Below are 23,964 nucleotides of genomic sequence, written 5' to 3' on the forward strand. Positions count from 1 at the left end.
TTTCTTTCACAACCTTTTCTACATGCCAAATAAAGTGTGTGAACATTTGATTCCTTACCACACATATAGGAGATGCTGAGCTGCTTGTTCACCCCTGGGTAACAGGGGTCCCCAAATGTTGCTTTATCTGCAAAGAAGGTACAGTTCTGCTTATTATGACATCGCCGAGAAACCTTTTTCAGGGCCAGCTTTGACAAGCATTCTAATGTGACAAACAAGAAGAAAAATCAGTGTTTTGTACTTGTGAATAAAATATTTACCAAAATCCAAAAGTCCAAAAACTATATAACCAAAAGCATACCACAGCTGCTGAAGAACCAACCAACTTTAATAGCACATAAAACAATGTAATCCACATTAAGCACTTTCTTCCCACAATACAGAACAAATACTGAATAACCCAACCCAGCCTTAAATAGTTTGCTCAATTAAAACTCCAATTAATCAATCACTGTTAAAAATCATTATTAAAGAATAAATTATTAAAATTCATAATTAGAAAAAAACTTTTATATAATTAAAATGACAATGTAAAATAAAATACTAACATCGGTATAATAATAATCCTTTAAATTATTAAAAAAATATTACAAAATACAATGATACTTATAAGTTTATACCCTGGTTATCCTAAAATATTTTTTTAATTTTAAAATACTGGAAATAATGATAGATTCATTAATTCCTGGGTATTCTATTGCATTGCATCATAGCTGCCATTTCAATTCACTAATATCTAAATATATATCTAAACATTTGCCTTGTGGGTCCCTTTCCAAATGTTGAACCACCAAAAACCTAAACATGTGATCTTTATATTCATTAACGTGCCTAGTAAGGGCAATGATCATTCTGCCATGCTTAATGTCTAAAATGTGTTCCCCTAGCCTATTCTTAAAATGTCTACTAGTTTTTCCTATGTAGAATATGGGGCAATTTTGGCACTTTGCTATATAAACCACATTTTGGGTATTACATGCACATTAATAAAAATAGCTTTGCCATTCAAATAAAACTGTTCCCCTTGGTGTCCACTTCACTAACAGGGGTAAAATAGCTGATACCCTGACAGATTTAAAATGTTTTACCCAAAAATTAAATTTGGAAGTATGGTTTAACACACAGGAGGATGCACTCACAGTGCATGAGAAGGTCTTAAAGAAAGCAAGTACATTTAATCCCCCATTAAACAATGTAATTAGACTGTATGAAAAAGTTTGTGAAAAGGACATAAGGAGGGCCCTCAGACAAAAACGTGGTAAATATGTTAGTAACATGACAGAAACAGAAGAACGGTTACTTACTGATTTGGCTGAAGATTCAAAAATATAAATTATGAAACCAGATAAGGGTAATGGGGTAATGGGGGTAGTCATTATCAATAAAGCAGACTATTTAAATGGAATGAGTGCTCTTTTGATGGATGGGACATATATGGAAAGTTCATTGAATGAGATACACATAACATATATGAAAATTGATCTAACATTGGATGACATGTTATACCAAGGACAAATCAATGAAGATGAATATAGTTTTATGTTAAGCAAACAACCCATGATACCCAATATTTTTGGGATACCCAAGGTCCATAAAGGACTAAGGGACCCAATATTTTGACCCGTCATTGATGGAAAATGTTCAAAAACATGCTTTATTAGCAAATATTTGGATGTTAAACTACACGTTGGTCTGACAGCCTTTCCTTATATCATTAAAGATTCATGGCAATTCCTGGATAGAATTGGATAGATTAAGATGGAAAGAGATATAATATTAGTCACTGCAGATGTGTACAATCTCTTTTCTGTTATACCAGATGGTGAAGGTTTAGTGTGGTTGGAAGTCCAGTTACAAACAACTGGCCTATATGACCAAGACCAGGTAAATTTATACATGACATTAATGGAAGTGGTACTGCAAAGTAACTATATCTACTTTGAAGGACAATATTATAAGCAGAGTACAGGAGTAGCAATGGGGGCAGCTTGTGCCCCGTTTTTGCCAATTACATCATGTCCTTTTGGGAGCAACAGTTTGTAATGGAATGGGACTTTTATTCCAAGATTTTATATTACACCAGGTTCCTGGATGACCTATTTATAGTATGGAAAGGTACTGAATTTGAACTTTACCAATTTTTTGAAAACATCAATCATGCAGTGGATTTTTTGCAATTTACTCATGTTCACAGCACAACAAATATTTAATATCTTGATGTTGATTTAAGAACAGATCATGACAATAACAAATTAGAGTCAGGAATTTATAGAAAACCAAAGTTTTCCAATTCATATTTAGAATTTTCCAGTGGGCATCCATATTTCCAAAAAAAAGTCCATTGTAAAAGGACAGTTGGTACAGGCCACCAGAATGGTGAGCTCTGATGCCAAATTTATGGAGGAGATTCAATTTATATTACAGATGTTTAAAACCAGAGGTCATCCACAAGAATTTTTAGATGGAATAAGTAAAGAGGTTATACACAAGCAGATGGAGGGAATATATAGACCCATCTTAATGAGAAACAATAGTGAAGATGTAATATTACATACCCTTGGACAAAAGAATATGGGAGAATATTTTAGTGCAGGTTTCATAGCTACCTTTAATCAGGGTACCAGTGATGTTACTGAAATAATTAGGAATAATTGGGAGATCATACATTTTGATTATAATGTGGGGCAAAAGGTGGGAAAGCCACCCGAAATAGTATATAAAAAGGATAGGTCCTTCAAAAATATATTGGAAATGTGGAAAAATGTTAGTAAAGTGGGCACCAACAAGATAAAGGGGAATTTTAAATGTAAGAGGTGCACATTTTCTCCGCAAATTTTAGAAACAGGGGAACAGTTTTATTTGAATGGCAAAGCTATTTTTATTAATGGGAATTATAATTGTAATACCCAAAAATGTGGTTTATATGGGTTCATTATAGAATCCCGAAATACTAAAATCCCAAATTTCAGTATTTTGAAATTCTATAGCCGAAACCTTTAAATACCAAAACCCCACACACATACACACAATCTCCCCCCCCCACAATCAAACAAACAATCTTACACTACAGACAAGAAGGGGCAAGCTCCCTGCATCCCCACACCCCCCACTTATATATACTAACTCTGAGATCGCACAATCACACACATAAAGGTAACTCACACACTGACATTTCACAACCACTTGCACACACACATCACAGCCAAAACACACACTGACATACACAAAAGCCTCTAACTTACTCATACGTACTTACCTACACTTAGACCTATGCAGTCACACACAGCAACACCAGAAGCTCCGAACATCGGTATTTTGAATTTCGCGCTTCTGGTATTTAGGAATTTCAAGGCTTCAGTATTATCATTTTGAAATACTGAAAGTCAGGATTTCAGTATTTTGAAATTATAAAGAGAACCTGGTTTATATAGCAAAGTGCCAAAATTGTCCTGTATTCTACATAGGAAAAACTAGTAGACATTTTAAGAATAGGCTAGGGGAACACATTTTAGACATTAAGCATGGCAGAATGACCAATGCCCTTACTAGGCATATTAACGAGCATAAAGATCTCATGTTTGAGTTTTTGGTGGTTCAACATTTGGAAAGGGACCCACAAGGCAAATGTTTAGATATACATTTAGATATTAGTGAATTGAAATGGCAGCTACGATGCAATGCAATGGAATACCCAGGTATTAATAAATCTATAAGTATTTCTGATATTTTAAAATTAAAAAAATATTTTAGGATAACCTGGGTATAATTTGATAAGTATCATTGTATTTAGTAATATTTTTTAATAATTAAAAGGATTATTGCTATACCAATGTTAGTATTTTACTTTAGTTTGTCATTTTAATTATATAAAAGTTTTTATCTAATTATGAATTTTAATAGTTAATTTAGTTTTAATAATGATTTTTAACAATGATTGATTAATTGGAGTTTTAACTGAGCAAACTATTTAAGGCTGGGTTGGGTTATTCAATATTTGTTCTAATGAAGTCCGTTGTTTTGTGGGAAGAAAGCGCTTAACGTGGATTACATTGTTTTATGTGTTATTAAAGTTGGTTGGCTCTTTAACAGCTGTGGTGTGCTTTTAGCAAAATATTTACATCAACTTTCAGAATGCATCTGCTAGTATTCCCTGCATTTGTACAAGTACTAATGTTCTGGTCAGTTCTCTAGTAGCACTTAAGAGCAATACCCTTATAAGTTTCTCTCATTCTGAAATTATGGACTTAGCTAATCTGTAACTTAATTGTCTTAAACCTAATCATGCTGATGTTAGAGACTATGTGAATATGGATTTGGATCATGATGCAATATTAAACTAACCACCACTGTATCAAGATGAACTTTTGACTGGACCAACTTGTGCACATGCCAATAACTGAGATTCACATATTAGCAAATAGTCAAACTGTCAAGAAACAAGAAAAAAACAACCTTTCACCCCACTGCACGGCTTGTGTGAATGGCTGTATCATCCACACTCCTGCTAATGATATATATTAACTCTCAGATGTCACGATCACAGAACATCCTGGAACAGTTTAGTACTTATCTAGAGAGCCATGGGTCTATATGGGGAACTGCTTCCATTTTTCCAAGATGGTAGCCTTCTTCTGAAACTCTTTCCTTTTGACAGCTGCATGGATGGAATCCCACAACATTGCCCAGCTTTTGGAAGGTGTGCATGCACCATGAACAAATTAATGGCTGGGTTGCTAACTGCTGCACCAAGGACACAGGCACCATGAGCACGTTAAGTGTTGGGTTGTAACTGCTGCACAATGAACACATTAATTGTTTGGTTGTAAATTCTGCACCATGGACACATACATTTTTGGGTTGTAACTGCTGCACCATGAACACATTAATTGTTGGGTTGCTAACTGCTGCACGATGAACACATTAATTGTCTGGTTGCTAGCTTCGGCACCATGGACACATTAATTGTTGGGTTGTAACTGCTGCACCATGAGCACATTAATTTTTGGGTTGTTAACTGTTGTACAATAAGCACATTAACTGTTGGGTTGCTTACTGCTGTGCACAGCTTCATGCACTATGAGCACATTAATTGTTGGGTTGCTAACCGCTGTACCATGAGCACATTAATTTTGGGTTACTAACTGCTGCACCATGAGCACATTAATTTTTGGGATGCTAAATGTTGCACCATGAGCACATTAATTGTTGGGTTGCTAACCGCTGCACCATGAGCACATTAATTTTGGGTTACTAACTGCTGCACCATGAGCACATTAATTTTTGGGATGCTAAATGTTGCACCATGAGCACATTAATTGTTGGGTTGTTAACTGTTGTACAATAAGCACATTAATTGTTGGGTTGCTAACTGCTGTACGATGGACACGTTAATTGTTGGGCTGCTAACTGCAGCACCATGGACACATTAATTGTTCACAGATAAAGATTCTAGTTGTCTACTGATGTACTATTTTCTTCATCTTTAAATATGTTGTAAGTAATTGCTATGTAAATTGTTAATCACTATGTAATCCAATGTAAATACTGTCTGTTTATTTTAACTGTGGAGCTTTTCTTCCCGGGCCTCCGCTGAAAATGGACCTACGTCCAGTCAGACACTCCAGGTCAACAAATTTAAATAAATAAATAAATAAATAAAATAAAATAAATTGTTGTGTTGTAACTGCTGCACCATGAGGACATTAATTATTGGGTTGCTAAATGCTGCACCATGGACACATTAATTATTGGGTTATAACTGTTGCACCATGGACACATTAATTTTTGGGTTATAACTGCTGTACCATGAGCACATTAATTTTTAGGTTTCTAAATGCTGCACCATGAGCACATTGATTGTTTAGTTGCTAACTGCTGTACTATAAGCACATTAATTGTTGGATTGCTAATTGCTGCACTATGGACACAAATCTTGGGTTGCTAACTGCTGTGCACAGCTTCATGCACCATGAGCACATTAATTGTTGGGTTGTAACTGCTGAACCATGAACGCATTAATTGTTGGGTTGTTAGCTGCTGCTGCACCATGAGCACATTAATTATTGGGTTGCTAACTGCTGCACCATGGACACATTAATTATTGGGTTATAACTGTTGCACCATGGACACATTAATTTTTGGGTTATAACTGCTGTACCATGAGCACATTAATTTTTGGGTTCCTAAATGCTGCACCATGAGCACATTGATTGTTTAGTTGCTAACTGCTGTACTATAAGCAAATTAATTGTTTGGCTGTAACTGCTGCACCATGTGTACATTAATTAGTGGGTTATAATTGCTGCACCATGAGCTCGTTAATTGTTGTGTTGTAACTGCTGCACCATGAGCACATTAATTGTTGTGTTGTACCTGCTGCACCATGAGCACATTAATTGTTGGGTTGTAACTGCTGTACCATGAGCACATTAATTAGTGGGTTATAATTGCTGCACCATGAGCTCGTTAATTGTTGTGTTGTAACTGCTGCACCATGAGCACATTAATTGTTGGGTTGTAACTGCTGCACCATGGACAAATTCATTTTTGGGTTGTAACTGCTGCAGCATGAGCACACTAATTGTTAGGTTGCTAACTCCTCCACCATGAGCACATTAATTGTTGGGTTGCTAACTACTGCACCATGAGCACATTAATTGTTGGGCTGTAACTGCTGCACCATGAGCACATTAATTATTGGGTTATAACTCCTGCACCATGAGCACATTAATTGTTGGGCTGTAACTGCTGCACCATGAGCACATTAATTATTGGGTTATAACTGCTGCACTATGAGCATGGTAATTGTTGTGTTGTAACTGTTGCACCATGAGCACATTAATTGTTGGGTTGTAACTGCTGTACCATGAGCACATTAATTAGTGGGTTATAATTGCTGCACCATGAGCTCGTTAATTGTTGTGTTGTAACTGCTGCACCATGAGCACATTAATTGTTGTGTTGTACCTGCTGCACCATGAGCACATTAATTGTTGGGTTGTAACTGCTGTACCATGAGCACATTAATTAGTGGGTTATAATTGCTGCACCATGAGCTCGTTAATTGTTGTGTTGTAACTGCTGCACCATGAGCACATTAATTGTTGGGTTGTAACTGCTGCACCATGGACAAATTCATTTTTGGGTTGTAACTGCTGCAGCATGAGCACACTAATTGTTAGGTTGCTAACTCCTCCACCATGAGCACATTAATTGTTGGGTTGCTAACTACTGCACCATGAGCACATTAATTGTTGGGCTGTAACTGCTGCACCATGAGCACATTAATTATTGGGTTATAACTCCTGCACCGTGAGCACATTAATTGTTGGGCTGTAACTGCTGCACCATGAGCACATTAATTATTGGGTTATAACTGCTGCACTATGAGCATGGTAATTGTTGTGTTGTAACTGTTGCACCATGAGCACATTAATTGTTGGGTTATAACTCCTGCACCATGAGCACATTAATTGTTGGGCTGTAACTGCTGCACCATGAGCACATTAATTATTGGGTTATAACTGCTGCACTATGAGCATGGTAATTGTTGTGTTGTAACTGTTGCACCATGAGCACATTAATTGTTGGGTTTCTAAATGCTGCACCATGAGCACATTGATTGTTGGGTTGCTAACTGCTGTACTATAAGCACATTAATTGTTGGATTGCTAACTGCTGCACCATGAGCACATTAATTTTTGGGTTGCTAAATGCTGTACCATGAGCACATTTATTGTTGGGTTGTTAACTGTTGTACAATAAGCACATTAATTTTTGGGTTGCTAACTGCTGCAACATGAGCACATTAATTGTTGGGTTTTAACTGCTGCACAATAAGCACATTAATTGTTGGGATGCAACTGCTGCACCATGAACGCATTAATTGTTGGGTTGCTAGCTGCTGCTGCACCATGGACACATTAATTGTTTGGCTGTAACTGCTGCACCATGCGCACATTAATTGTTGGGTTGCTAGCTGCTGCTGCACCATGGACACATTAATTGTTTGGCTGTAACTGCTGCACCATGTGTACATTAATTAGTGGGTTATAATTGCTGCACCATGAGCACATTAATTGTTGGTTGCTAACTGCTGCAACATGAGCACATTAATTATTAGGTTGCTAACTGCTGTACGATGGACACATTAATTGTTGGGTTGCTAACTGCTGTACCATGCGCACATTAATTGTTGGGTTTTAACTGCTGCACAATAAGCACATTAATTGTTAGATTGCTAACTGCTGTACCATGGACAAATTAATTGTTGGGATGCAACTGCTGCACCATGAGCAAATTGTTGGGTTGTAACTGCTGAACCATGAACGCATTAATTGTTGGGTTGTAACTGATGCACCATGTGTACATTAATTAGTGGGTTATAATTGCTGCACCATGAGCACATTAATTGTTGGGTTGCTAAATGCTGCACCATGAGCACATTAATTGTTGTGTTGTAACTGCAGCACCATGAGCACATTAATTGTTGGGTTGCTAAATGCTGCACCATGAGCACATTAATTGTTGTGTTGTAACTGCTGCACCATGGACACATTAATTATTGGGTTATAACTCCTGCACCATGAGCACATTAATTTTTGGGTTGCTAAATGCTGCACCATGAGCACATTGATTGTTGGGTTGCTAACTGCTGTACTATAAGCACATTAATTGTTGGATTGCTAACTGCTGCACTATGGACACAATAATTGTTGGGTTGCTAACTGCTGTGCACAGCTTCATGCACCATGAGCACATTAATTATTGGGTTGCTAACTGCTGCACCATGAGCACATTAATTGTTGGGTTGTAACTGCTGCACCATGGACACATTAATTGTTGGGCTGTAACTGCAGCACCATGAGCACATTAATTGTTGGGTTGCTAACTCCTCCACCATGAGCACATTAATTGTTGGGTTGCTAACTCCTCCACCATGAGCACATTAATTTTTGGGTTGCTAAATGCTGTACCATGAGCACATTTATTGTTGGGTTGTTAACTGTTGTACAATAAGCACATTAATTTTTGGGTTGCTAACTGCTGCAACATGAGCACATTAATTGTTGGGTTTTAACTGCTGCACAATAAGCACATTAATTGTTAGATTGCTAACTGCTGTACCATGGACAAATTAATTGTTGGGATGCAACTGCTGCACCATGAGCAAATTGTTGGGTTGTAACTGCTGAACCATGAACGCATTAATTGTTGGGTTGTAACTGATGCACCATGTGTACATTAATTAGTGGGTTATAATTGCTGCACCATGAGCACATTAATTGTTGGGCTGTAACTGCTGCACCATGAGCACATTAATTGTTGGGTTGCTAGCTGCTTCACCATGGACATATTAATTGTTGGTTTGTAACTGCTGCTCTATGAGCAAATTAATTGTTGGATTGTAATTGCTGCACCATGAACACATTGATTGTTGGGTTGCTAGCTGCTTCACCATGGACATATTAATTGTTGGTTTGTAACTGCTGTACCATGAGCACATTAATTGTTGGTCTGCTAATTGCACAATGGACACATTAATTGTTAGGTTGCTAACTGCTGTACGATGGACACATTAATTGTTGGGTTGCTAACTGCTGCACCAGTGAGACAGTAATTGTTGGGTTGTAACTGCTGCACCATAAGCACATTGATTGTTGGTTTGCTAACTCCTCTACTGTTAGCACATTCATTGTTGTGTTGCTAACTGCTGCACAATGGACACATGAATTGTTGGGTTGCTAACTGCTGCACAATGAGCACATTAATTGTTATGCTGTAACTGCTATACCATGAACATATTAATTCTTTGGTTGCTATCTGCTGCATCATGAGCACATTAATTGTTGGGTTGTAGCTGCTGTTTCATGGACACATTAATTGTTGTGTTGTACCTGCTGCACCATGAGCACATTAATTGTTGTGTTGTAACTGCTGCACCATGAGCACATTAATTGTTGTGTTGTATCTGCTGCACCATGAGCACATTAATTGTTGGGTTGTAGCTGCTGTGTAAAGCTTGGGAACATGTGGTTCTGCAGACTCATGCATCATGGGAACTGCATGCTGTGCTCTTCATATGTACCACCCAAGTTGTAACTTAGAGCCTCCTCCCTCCCCCAAGATGGGAAAGACAATAACATCCACTCACTACCATCCTCCCTGCTCATTCCCTCCAGTGCTGATATTGGTAACTGACCACAGGTCATCTGGGTCACAGTCAGGTCCTCATCCCTTCACAACACAAAGGTGTGAGTCTCTGCAAATATTGATAGGACCCTTTCCTACTACAAAGAAAATAACTGATGCTACCAATAAAAAAGCCACATTTAAAGTAGGAGTCTGATAACTTCCTGTAAGAAATCCCAACCTAGAAAAGAAAGAAATGGAGAAACCTACAGTTTGTTGACCATTTGTACGGTGAGTCTCCTAATGTCAGTGCAGAAAAATCACAGGATTTCACTGGATGAAGTTTCAGTATATCAGAACTGGCTTTGTCTCACACTGTGTGCTTTAGTTTTGGTTTGTTAGACTCAGAGAAGTGGAAAATGTGAGGTTTTAAGTTTGTTTTGCACATTTTGTCTTCACTCTGAATTTCTGCTGCTTCGGATTAATTACATATAGAGATCAGGGGTGGATGGCTTGCCTCCACATTTATGGATGGAGGGGAAGATTTTTTAGAGTGTTGTGTAACATTTTAATTATTGCTGTTTTAACTGTAATGTTTTCTGGGATTAGCTGTGATTAATCGTGTCATTAAAAAGATCCTGTAGTAGTAATAGGGACAGATAAATTCCCCTCAAGACTGCAAACTAGAATCATACATTTAAAGCAAGATCACAGAAAACAAAACGTAAAAGACATCCAGGATCAGCCTTGGGAAAACATGTCCCCATAGGTGAAGGGTTCCATGCACCTCCCACCCACACTGCTCACTGCTCCATCCCCACACATTGCTCCAGGGCTCCCCTCTGGTTTTCTCATTGTGGCTTCCACACACTATCTAGGTTACATGTTTTCTTAAATTTTTTTGTATTTTGTCTTAGTCTTCAGCATTTTCCTGTATTCTTCCAATACACCCTTGTAATTATTATTTTGGAAATAATTAAGCCTGAGGTTTGGGGGGGGGGGGGAGTTAGGCTCACAGAGGTCATGTTTTTCTAAATAATCTGAGGTGCATTTTAGAGACTTCTTTTAAGCAAACTTTTCATCGAATTATGGCCTGAAAAAATGATGACTCTGATTTAATTTTTTTTCCATGCATCATTTCAACATACACTAAATGACCTAGATTATACTACAATATTTGTGTATGAAATAAATTAATTAAGTAATGGGATCTGTGGGCTGCCGGTTCCCCAGAAGCCATAGAGCTATGGATGCTCTGAAGTGCAGTTTGGAACCTTCTCCCACTTTTTTCATCCAATGAAGGCCTTGTGTAAGGAAAGAAATACAGTCTTATTTTTTTCTTTCAAGGAAGTAGTAAGTTGTACTCAAGGTTTAATGTTCAAAGTTGGCAAAATAGTACTTTAGAAACTAAGAAGACAATTGTTAATGTAGATACATAAATCCTATCTTAGAATAATGCCTTTCTCAAGACACAAATGGAGACAGTCATGCATATAAAGTGTGACTTTCATCCCTACCCCAAAAGGCAGCCACCATCACTATACTCTTCTGATGTCAGGCTGAGATGAAACTGAAGGAACAAATAGAGCACAGTAGCACAGTAACATATTTCAGTCTGTTGCTGTCAAGCTGTAATGAACCTCTGTTAATACTTGTGATGTTTGTGAGAACAATTAAACTAATAAAGATCACACTGCCCCAATGCCAGCATTTGCTCTAGCATCGTCTGTGCACACCTCTTAGGCTTGTAAGGCTGCTAAAAGTAATAATGACTAGACTGTGCCCAACCCAGCCCATTGCACAAGGTTCAACAACATTCTTTGCACACCTACAACCAGTGCCAGTTTTACAGAGCAGATGCCACCACTAAGTCTGTACCAAAAGCCAGTTATACAGGTCGGTGTGTTGGGGTCACCTGGCCCATAGAAGCTCTAAGGGGTTGCATGCTTGTGCTGCTTTTTGCACCTTATTTTTGGAAGGTAATGACTTATTAATGATTCTTCTTTACTGCTACCTGTGAAAGTTATGTATGTGCCCAGGAACCTTGCAAGTGTCCATAGATAAAAATTACTTGTATTATTTTTTTACAGCTACACACACACACACACACACACACACACACACACACACACACACACACACACACACACACACACACACACACACACACACAGCACTGCTATTGATAAATTAAGTCTATCACAAGATGTATTGATTTTTCATAAATATATTCTGAAACTGTTCTTGACAAACCAGGTTTATTACAAGATGCAGAAACATACACATGCTACACACCTTATGGCATATTAGAAGAATACTAATTTAGCTGTGATATGTCATTTTGGGTGTTGGCTGAAGCCAGAGCCCATGGAGAAATCCACACAGAGAAAGAGAGGGCATGCAGATACCAAACGGAAAAATATGCAGCCAAGAACTCAGACAGCTTCATGTACTGAAAAATGGCAACATTACTTACTGTGCCACTGAGAACTCAATCGGCTTCATGTACTGAAAAATGACAACATTACTTACTGTGCCACTGGGAACTCAGCTTCATGTACTGAAAAATGGCAACATTACATACTGCGCCACTGGGAACCCGATCAGCTTCATGTACTGAAAAATGGCAACATTACTTACTATGCCACTGATCATTAGCGGACCGGAGTTCCGCTGTGGCGACCCCTAACTGGGAAAAGCCAAAAGACACAACAACAACTTACTATGCCACTGAGAATTCACTCAGCTTCATGTACTGGAAAATGGCAACATTACGTACTGTGCCACTGAGAACTCAATCAGCTTAATTGAAATCTCAACTTTTAAACACAAGCCTTCCAGTAGAATTAATTATTAGGTGAATGTCATTGAATTGTTTTTAAAAATTTTCTCTTACTTTGTGACCATCATTGTGAAGTGAGCACAGCTGCATTGAGCTCCATTCAGTTTCCAACTTGGAGAGCTTTAATGAAGTTGGCCACTAGGTAGAAACCTACTCTACTAATTGTACAAGTTCCTTATTCTGTCTGCATAAAAAACAGGTGAGCTCCAGAGTCTAAGGTTAAAACTATTCCAAATCAAACCTTTAGTTCAGTCCCAATACCCTTAGCTCTACTCATCCTTAAAGAGCTTGTTAGCAACATTTGGTTTCTGTAATCTAAAAAGCTCTAACATAGTGTATTGTCTTGCTTACATGTTCTGGCTCCTGATTGTTTTTTTCTTTTCTTTTTGGAATCCCTCCTGCTGAGGTTGCTCTGCCCACTCCATTCGCCCTTTGGGCTCACTCTGCTCCCCTACCCTGTCCCCATACCCCACCCACCCCAAGTGCTTCTACTCTTGAGCACTAGGCTGACACTCCCTCACTCTATCCATCCAATTAGATTCACTTTCTGTTATCCTCTTTCCTCCTCCTAGACCTATAACATGCCCGTGCTTCACCTATCACTTCTTACTACACTCATATCTCACCTCACTACTTATCACCACAACACATTCCAGGCACCCACTTTTCATCACATCACAATGCCACCTTACCATACTACTCCATGCACATATCTCACCTCAGTCCTATACTTGTCAATATTATTAGCCTCCAATAATTTCCATTTAAATTAATACTCACAAAATATAGTCAATATAATCCTCAGTTATTCAACAAAGAGCTTATCAAATTATTGAAACTACTTACCAACATTGCCTCTAGGCTACTGCTTAGTGGTGACTTCCACCCAAACCCTGGACCACTCTCAGGATAATACCAAACCATCTAATCACTCTAGTCTCAACACCCCCACACATCCAATCCTAAACAGAAAAAAAATCAGACCTATAGCTAATGAACATTAATATTAGAAGTATAGCCAACAAATTGGACATCCTCAATGCCACTCTAGCTACATACTCTCCAGACATAGTCATAATCACTGAAACATGGTTAAAACCAAGTACAAAAGATAATGAAATACTACCCCCAGTTAACTCCATATTACGGGTGGATAGACTCAACAAAAGAGGAGGTGGAGTTGCTGTCCTCTTTAAAGACCATCTCACTTTAGCTTTCCTTGAATGCAAAACTCCACAACTGGACAGTGCAGAAATCATCTATACCACACTAACCATAAATTCCAGAAAAGCACTTAATATAATTAGCTGCTATATCCTACCTGGAAATAATGTCCCAGTTATAGAATGTCTATTGCACTGAGCAAGTAGTACCCTTAGTCAGGAGGCATTCATACTGGGTGATTTTAATTTAGACTGGTTTGTACCCTTAGTCAGGAGACATTCATACTGGGTGATTTTAATTTAGACTGGTTTGTACCCTTAGTCAGGAGACTTTCATACTGGGTGATTTTAAGTTAGTCTGGTTTGTACCCTTAGTCAGGAGACATTCATACTGGGTGATTTTAATTTAGACTGGTTTGTACCCTTAGTCAGGACACATTCATACTGGGTGATTTTAATTTAGACTGGTTTGTACCCTTAGCCAGGAGACATTCATACTGGGTGATTTTAATTTAGACTGGTTTGCACCCTTAGTCAGGAGACATTCATACTGGGTGATTTTAATTTAGACTGGTTTGTACCCTTAGTCAGGAGACATTCATACTGAGTGATTTTAATTTAGACTGGTTTGTACCCTTAGTCAGGGGACATTCAAACTGGGTAACTTTAATTTAGACTGGTTTGCACCCTTAGTCAAGAGACATTCATACTGGGTGATTTTAATTTAGACTGGTTTGCACCCTTAGCAGGACACATTCATACTGGGTGATTTTAATTTAGACTGGTTCATACCCTTAGTCAAGAGACATTCATACTGGGTGATTTTAATTTATATTTAGACTGGTTTGCACCCTTAGCCAGGAGACATTCATACTGGGTGATTGTAATTTAGACTGGTTTCCACCCTTAGTCAGGAGACATTCATACTGGGTGATTTTAATTTAGACAGGTTTGCACCCTTAGAGAGGAGACATTCATACTGGGTGATTTTAATTTAGAAAGGTTTGCACCCTTAGACAGGATACATTCATACTGGATGATTTTAATTTAGACTGGTTTGTACCCTTAGTCAGGAGACATTCATACTGGGTGATTTTAATTTAGACTGGCTTGTACCCTTAGTCAGGAGACATTCATACTGGGTGATTTTAATTTAGACTGGTTCATACCCTTAGTCAAGAGACATTCATACTGGGTGATTTTAATTTATATTTAGACTGGTTTGCACCCTTAGCCAGGAGACATTCATACTGGGTGATTGTAATTTAGACTGGTTTCCACCCTTAGTCAGGAGACATTCATACTGGGTGATTTTAATTTAGACAGGTTTGCACCCCTAGAGAGGAGACATTCATACTGGGTGATTTTAATTTAGAAAGGTTTGCACCCTTAGAAAGGATACATTCATACTGGATGATTTTAATTTAGACTGGTTTGTACCCTTAGTCAGGAAACATTCATACTGTGTGATTTTAATTTAGACTGGTTTGTACCCTTAGTCAGGAGACATTCATACTGTGTGATTTTAATTCAGACTGCTTTGTACCCTTAGTCAGGAGACATTCATACTGGGTGATTTTAATTTAGACTGGTTTGCACCCTTAGTCAGGAGACATTCATACTGGGTGATTTTAATTTAGACTGGTTTGTACCCTTAGTCAGGAGACATTCATACTGGGTGATTTTAATTTAGACTGGTTTGCAAACTTAGTCAGGAGACATTCATACTGGCTGATTTTAATTTAGATTGGTTTGCAGCCTTAGTCTGGAGACATTCATATTGGATGATTTTAATTTAGACTGGTTTCCATCCTAAGTCAGGGGACATTCATACTAGGTGATCTTAATTTAGACAGGTTTGCACTCTTAGTCAGGGGACATTCATACTGGGTGATTTTAATTTAGACAGGTTTGTACCCTTAGCCAGGAGACATTCATACTGGGTGATTTTAATTTATACTGGTTTGTACCCTTAGTCAGGAGACATTCATACTGGGTGATTTTAATTTAGACTGGTTTGCACCCTTAGTCAGGAGACATTCATACTGGGTGATTTTAGTTTAGACTGGTTTGCATGTTATGCAGATCACCTCACCCATCACATAAACTTACATGGTTATACACAAACAATTCAAGAACCTACCCTAATAAGTAAAGCTAGTAAAAAACGATCCACCTTGGGTTGGATATTATTAAATAACTCCTCTCACTCATTCCAATCAGGCTGCCTTCCTGATGGTACAATCCACCTTGGATTGGATATTACTAAATAACTCCTCTCACTCATTCCAATCAGGTCACCTTCCTGATGGTACAATCCACCTTGGATTGGATATTACTAAGTAACTCCTCTCACTCATTCCAATCAGGTCGCCTTCCTGATGGTACAACCCACCTTGGATTGGATATTACTAAGTAACTCCTCTCACTCATTCCAATCAGGTCACCTTCCTGATGGTACAATCCACCTTGGATTGGATATTACTAAATAACTCCTCTCACTCATTCCAATCAGGTTGCCTTCCTGATGGTACAATCCACCTTGGATTGGATATTATTAAATAACTCCTTTCACTCATTCCAATCAGGGTGCCTTCCTGATGGTACAATCCACCTTGGATTGGATATTATTAAATAACTCCTCTCACTCATTCCAATCAGGTCGCCTTCCTGATGGTACAATACACCTTGGATTGGATATTACTAAGTAACTCCTCTCACTCATTCCAATCAGGTCGCCTTCCTGATGGTACAATCCACCTTGGATTGGATATTACTAAATAACTCTTCTCACTCATTCCAATCAGGTTGCCTTCCTGATGGTACAATCCACCTTGGATTGGATATTATTAAATAACTCCTCTCACTCATTCCAATCAGGTCACCTTCCTGATGGTACAATCCACCTTGGATCGGATATTACTAAATAACTCCTCTCACTCATTCCAATCAGGTCACCTTTCTGATGGTACAATCCACCTTGGATTGGATATTATTAAATAACTCCATTCACTCATTCCAATCAGGTCGCCTTCCTGATGGTACAATCCACCTTGCATTGGATATTATTAAATAACTCCTCTCACTCATTCCAATCAGGTTGCCTTCCTGATGGTACAATCCACCTTGGATTGGATATTACTAAGTAACTCCTCTCACTCATTCCAATCAGGTCGCCTTCCTGATGGTACAATCCACCTTGGATTGGATATTATTAAATAACTCCTTTCACTCATTCCAATCAGGGTGCCTTCCTGATGGTACAATCCACCTTGGATTGGATATTATTAAATAACTCCTCTCACTCATTCCAATCAGGTCGCCTTCCTGATGGTACAATACACCTTGGATTGGATATTACTAAGTAACTCCTCTCACTCATTCCAATCAGGTCGCCTTCCTGATGGTACAATCCACCTTGGATTGGATATTACTAAATAACTCTTCTCACTCATTCCAATCAGGTTGCCTTCCTGATGGTACAATCCACCTTGGATTGGATATTATTAAATAACTCCTCTCACTCATTCCAATCAGGTCACCTTCCTGATGGTACAATCCACCTTGGATCGGATATTACTAAATAACTCCTCTCACTCATTCCAATCAGGTCACCTTTCTGATGGTACAATCCACCTTGGATTGGATATTATTAAATAACTCCATTCACTCATTCCAATCAGGTCGCCTTCCTGATGGTACAATCCACCTTGCATTGGATATTATTAAATAACTCCTCTCACTCATTCCAATCAGGTTGCCTTCCTGATGGTACAATCCACCTTGGATTGGATATTACTAAATAACTCCTCTCACTCATTCCAATCAGGTCACCTTCCTGATGGTACAATCCACCTTGGATTGGATATTACTAAGTAACTCCTCTCACTCATTCCAATCAGGTCGCCTTCCTGATGGTACAACCCACCTTGGATTGGATATTACTAAGTAACTCCTCTCACTCATTCCAATCAGGTCGCCTTCCTGATGGTACAATCCACCTTGGATTGGATATTACTAAATAACTCCTCTCACTCATTCCAATCAGGTTGCCTTCCTGATGGTACAATCCACCTTGGATTGGATATTATTAAATAACTCCTTTCACTCATTCCAGTCAGGGTGCCTTCCTGATGGTACAATCCACCTTGGATTGGATATTATTAAATAACTCCTCTCACTCATTCCAATCAGGTCACCTTCCTGATGGTACAATCCACCTTGGATTGGATATTACTAAATAAATCCTCTCACTCATTCCAATCAGGTTGCCTTCCTGATGGTACAATCCACCTTGGATTGGATATTATTAAATAACTCCTCTCACTCATTCCAATCAGGTCACCTACCTGATGGTACAATCCACCTTGGATTGGATATTACTAAATAACTCCTCTCACTCATTCCAATCAGGTCACCTTCCTGATGGTACAATCCACCTTGGATTGGATATTATTAAATAACTCCTTTCACTCATTCCAATCAGGTCACCTTCCTGATGGTACAATCCACCTTGCATTGGATATTATTAAATAACTCCTCTCACTCATTCCAATCAGGTTACCTTCCTGATGGTACAATCCACCTTGGATTGGATATTACTAAATAACTCCTCTCACTCATTCCAATCAGGTCGCCTTCCTGATGGTACAATCCACCTTGGATTGGATATTATTAAATAATTCCTCTCACTCATTCCAATCAGGTCGCCTTCCTGATGGTACAATCCACCTTGGATTGGATATTATTAAATAACTCCTCTCACTCATTCCAATCAGGTTGCCTTCTTCATGGTCTGAGTGACCACCCACCCACATTTCTTATAAGATAACACATATTCCCGCCAAAACCTACTATGTTAAACAACTGAGAAAAAATATAACTTTAATATTGACAACTTCCTAGCTGACCTACAAAGGTGCAATTGGACTCCACTCAAGTACCTTGCCCTAGATGATGCAGTGAGCCACTTTAATAAATCTTTCTTAGATGTATTACATGCACATGCCCCTGTTAAAACCATCAGAGTAAAATCAATCTATGCCTTCTGACTATGCAGAGACACCAGGGGCCCTTCTGAAAGCAATAGATAAAGCCTAGGAACTATGATGTAAGACTAACACAGTAGATTCTAAACAACAGTATCAAGAACTTAGAAATAAGACAAAAAAAAAATAAAACTGGATAAAATAAATTTATATCATAACATTCAAAACACATATCAAAACAACCCTCAAAAATTCTGGCCGGCTATAAACTCAATCCTTCACTCAGGAAAATCTACGACACTAACCCCAAACATCCACAACAATTCTGATAGCATAGCTACCATTTTTAACAAATATTTTACTGAATCTATAATTGCCCTTTCCAAACAGCAAACTCCTACTCCTGATAACAAATCAGCCAAGTCTACAAACAGAAATGCTTCATTCCCTTTCTCCCCAGTTCCTACAGCCACTATAAAAAAACTACTACAGAAACTAAAACCTACTACACTTGCCATAGATAACTTAGCCAGTGAATACCTCAGAATTGCAGCTGAAACTATAACCTTCCCAGTATCAATCCTTATAAATAGATCCATTCTCAAAAACAAGGTCCCTCAGCTGTGGAACATTTCCCATCTAATCCCACTTCATAAAGGGGGACCTTTCACAGAACGGACAAACTATTGGCCAATTGCTATTCTTTCATCTCTTTCTAAGCTACTCAAAAGGTGTATTTATCTCCAGGTCATGAAATTCTTACTAACAAATAACCTTCTCACAAACACTCAGCATGGGTTTCGCCCATCACATAGTACAACTACAGCTCTCTTATCCTTCACTAATACCATAACCTATCACAGGAATAACAACAACTCTGTATCTGCCATCTTTCTAGACCTATCTAAAGCTTTTTATGTGGTTTTCCATTCCAAACTTATAGATGTAGTAACTGAACTATCCTTCTCACCATCTGCCACAGCATGGTTTCATAACTATTTATCTGGCTGTCAACAATCTGTTCTATGGCAGGGTGACCTATCTCCATGTCTTCCTTTATCCATTGGTGTCCCCCAAGGATCCATCTTGGACCCTCTCCTTTTCTCCCTCTTTACTAATAATCTACAAACAGCTACTCCAAGTGGTTCTATAATACAGTCTGCAGATGGTTCAACACTTATCTGTGACTAATAATCGACACACATCTACTCCACATGTTTCAATAATACAGTCTGCAGATGATTCAACACTTATCTGTGACTAATACTCTACACACACCTACTCGATATGGTTCTATAATACAGTCTGCAGATGATTCAACACTTATCTGTGACTAATAATCTACACACACCTACTCCACATGGTTCTATAATACAGTATGCAGATGGTTCAACACTTATCTGTGACTAATAATCTACACACAGCTACTCCACATGGTTCTATAATACAGTATGCAGATGATTCAACACTTATCTGTGACTAATAATGTACACACACTTACCCCACATGGTTCTATAATACAGTCTGCAGATGATTCAACACTTATCTGCAACTAATAATCTACACACAGCTACTGCACATGGTTCTATAATACAGTATGCAGATGATTCAACACTTATCTGCAACTAATAATCTACACACACCTACTCCACATGGTTCTATAATACAGTATGCAGATGATTCAGCACTTATCTGTGACTAATAATCTACACACAGCTACTCCACACGGTTCTATAATACAGTCTGCAGATGATTCAACACTTATCTGTGACTAATAATCTACACACAGCTACTCCACATGGTTCTATAATACAGTCTGCAGATGTTTCAACACTTATCTGTGACTAATAATCTACACACACCTACTCCACATGGTTCTATAATACAGTATGCAGATAATTCAACACTTATCTGTGACTAATAATCTACACAGAGCTACTCCACATGGTTCTATAATACAGTATGCAGATAATTCAACACTTATCTGTGACTAATAATCTACACACACCTACTCCACATGGTTCTATAATACAGTCTGCAGATGATTCAACACTTATCTGTGACTAATAATCTACACACACCTACTCCACATAGTTCTATAATACAGCATGCAGATGATTCAACACTTATCCGTAACTAATAATCTACACACAGCTACTCCACATGGTTCTATAATACAGTATGCAGATGATTCAACACTTATCCGTAACAAATAATCTACACACAGCTACTCCACATGGTTCTATAATACAGTATGCAGATGATTCAACACTTATCCGTAACAAATAATCTACACACAGCTACTCCACATGGTTCTATAATACAGTATGCAGATAATTCAACACTTATCTGTGACTAATAATCTGCACACAGCTACTCCACATGGTTCTATAATGCACACTGCAGACGTTTCTACACTTATCTGTGACTAATAATCTACACACACCTACTCCACATGGTTCTATAATATAGTATGCAGATGATTCAACACTTATCTGTGACTAATAATCTACACACAGCTACTCCACATGGTTCTGTAATACAGTATGCAGATGGTTCAACACTAATCTGTGACTAATAATCTACACACACCTACTACACATGGTTCTATAATATAGCATGCAGATGATTCAACACTTATCTGTGACTAATAATCTATACACACCTACTCCACATGGTTCTATAATACAGTATGCAGATGATTCAACACTTATCTGTGACTAATAATCTACACACACCTACTCCACATGGTTCTATAATACAGTCTGCAGATGATTCAACACTTATCTGTGACTAATAATCTAAACACACCTACTCCACATGGTCCTATAATGCAGTTTGCAGATGATCCAACACTTATCTGTGACTAATAATCTACACACAGCTACTCCACATTTATTCGACATTTGTTGACCGGGAATGTCCAACTAGGTTCCGCAGAGCCTGTTTTCAGCGGAGGCCCGGGGAGAAATGCTCCACATGGTTCTATAATACAGTATGCAGATGGTTCAACACTTATCTGTGACTAATAATCTACACACAGCTACTCCACATGGTTCTATAATACAGTATGCAGGTGATTCAACACGTATCTGTGACTAATAATCTACACACAGCTACTCCACATGGTTTTATAATACAGTATGCAGATGATTCAACACTTATCTGTGACTAATAATCTACACACAGCTACTCCACATGTTTCTATAATACAGTCTTCAGATGAGCCAACACTTATCTGTGACTTATAACCTACACACACCTCCTCCACATGATTCTATAATACAGTCTGCAGGTGATTCAACACTTATCTTTGACTAATAATCTACACAAAGCTACTCCACATGGTTCTATAATACATTCTGCAGATGATCCAACACTTATCTGTGACTAATAATCTACACACAGCTACTCCACATGGTTCTATAATACAGTACACAGATGATTCAACACTTATCTGTGCTTCCACTTCTCTATCAACTCTTCATTCTCAAACACAAGAATTTTTCACTTCTGTTGAAACATGGTTAGCCAATGCCCATCTAACCCTGAACCCAAACAAAACTAAATTATTACTCTTCCAACTTAACAAGACATCTATCTCATGCCCAACATTTAACATAATAGCCAAAGACAATATTGTGATCTCCCTGACAACCCATATAAAGCTTCTTGGAGTGGAAATAAACAATACCCTAAAATTTGACTTGCATGTCTCCCTAACTATAAAAACGTCCATAAGAAACTTAGAAGTCTATATAGGCAGAAAAGGTTCCTGACCACAATGGCCAAAATTACTTTAGCACAAACCCATCTGCTCTCCACTCTACTATGTGCCTCTCCACTTTTAACTAATCTAAGGGAAACTGGCTTATCTAAGCTAGAAGTATGTTATAATAAAATTGCTAGGTTTGCATCTGACTGCCCATATTGAACACATCATTGTACAGCTGTAAGGATACTAGATTTGCTTGAGCTTCCCAACATTATTCTTTACAACCAGCTCTCTCTAACTCACAAAATTGTAGCACAACCAAGCAGAACCCCTGCACTACAAAGTCTCATCCTTCCTTACAGTTCCAGCAAACCACTTTGCTCTAACAATAATAACTTACTCATGATCTCCAAAGCCAACAACACTGCAGGAGAATCTTTATTTTCCAACTATACATCTCGTATATGGAACTCCCTTCCTAAATACATTCTCTCAATCTCATCCACTAACCACTTTAAGCCATCACTTAAAGCTTATCTAAAAAATAAGTGATCATGTTCCTGTACTAACCCCTCATGAGTGCTCTGATACATCACAGTATACCCAAAACATATCCAACTTCTCCCCCGATGTCTAATCCTTTGTTCCTACCAACCTGTCTTAACCTTATATCTTGACATAAGTCATGCCTACAAATAGTACTAGCTATGTTCAAAGCCTAGGTTTTGTTGTCAAGATGTAACAAATTTGTATGTTCTTATGTATACTACATTTTCTTTACTTTATACTTTATTGATTATTATAATGTGTGCATGAAAATTTACTGTTACTCATGGAGCTTTTCTCACCGGGCCTCTGCTGAAAAAGGACCTGTGTCCAGTCCGAGTTTCCCGATAAACAAATGTTAAATAAATAAATGCACTGAAAAATGGCAACATTATTTACTATGCCACTGAGAACTCAATCAGCTTCATGTACTAAAAAATGGCAACATTACTTACTGTGCCACTGAGCATCCACAGTCACACACATCTTGTTATTTTCAAGCCAACAAAGACAGCTGCTTATCATGCACACTACTGCTCTATATAATGGAAAGTGGAAGAAAGTATGGCCAAAGTGTTA

General features: G+C 38.2%; 1 protein-coding gene across 2 annotated transcripts in view; it reads right to left on the minus strand.

Moving 5' to 3' along the window:
• LOC122790085 (protein eva-1 homolog C-like) overlaps positions 1 to 23,964 on the minus strand; it is a 659,115-nt gene that overhangs the window by 417,375 nt on the left and 217,776 nt on the right. Inside the window, exon 4 of one of the 2 annotated variants that reach the window (XM_044057646.1) lies at positions 59 to 202. The exons of the other annotated variant lie outside the window; for it this stretch is intronic. Within the exon in view, the coding sequence (XP_043913581.1) occupies positions 59 to 202 (144 nt within the window). The remainder of the gene's footprint in view (positions 1 to 58; positions 203 to 23,964) is intronic. 2 annotated transcript variants of the gene reach the window in all.

The sequence above is a fragment of the Protopterus annectens genome, chromosome 15.part0 (genome assembly GCF_019279795.1).
Source record: "Protopterus annectens isolate FY-2018-M chromosome 15.part0, PAN1.0, whole genome shotgun sequence".
NCBI lineage: Eukaryota > Metazoa > Chordata > Ceratodontiformes > Protopteridae > Protopterus > Protopterus annectens.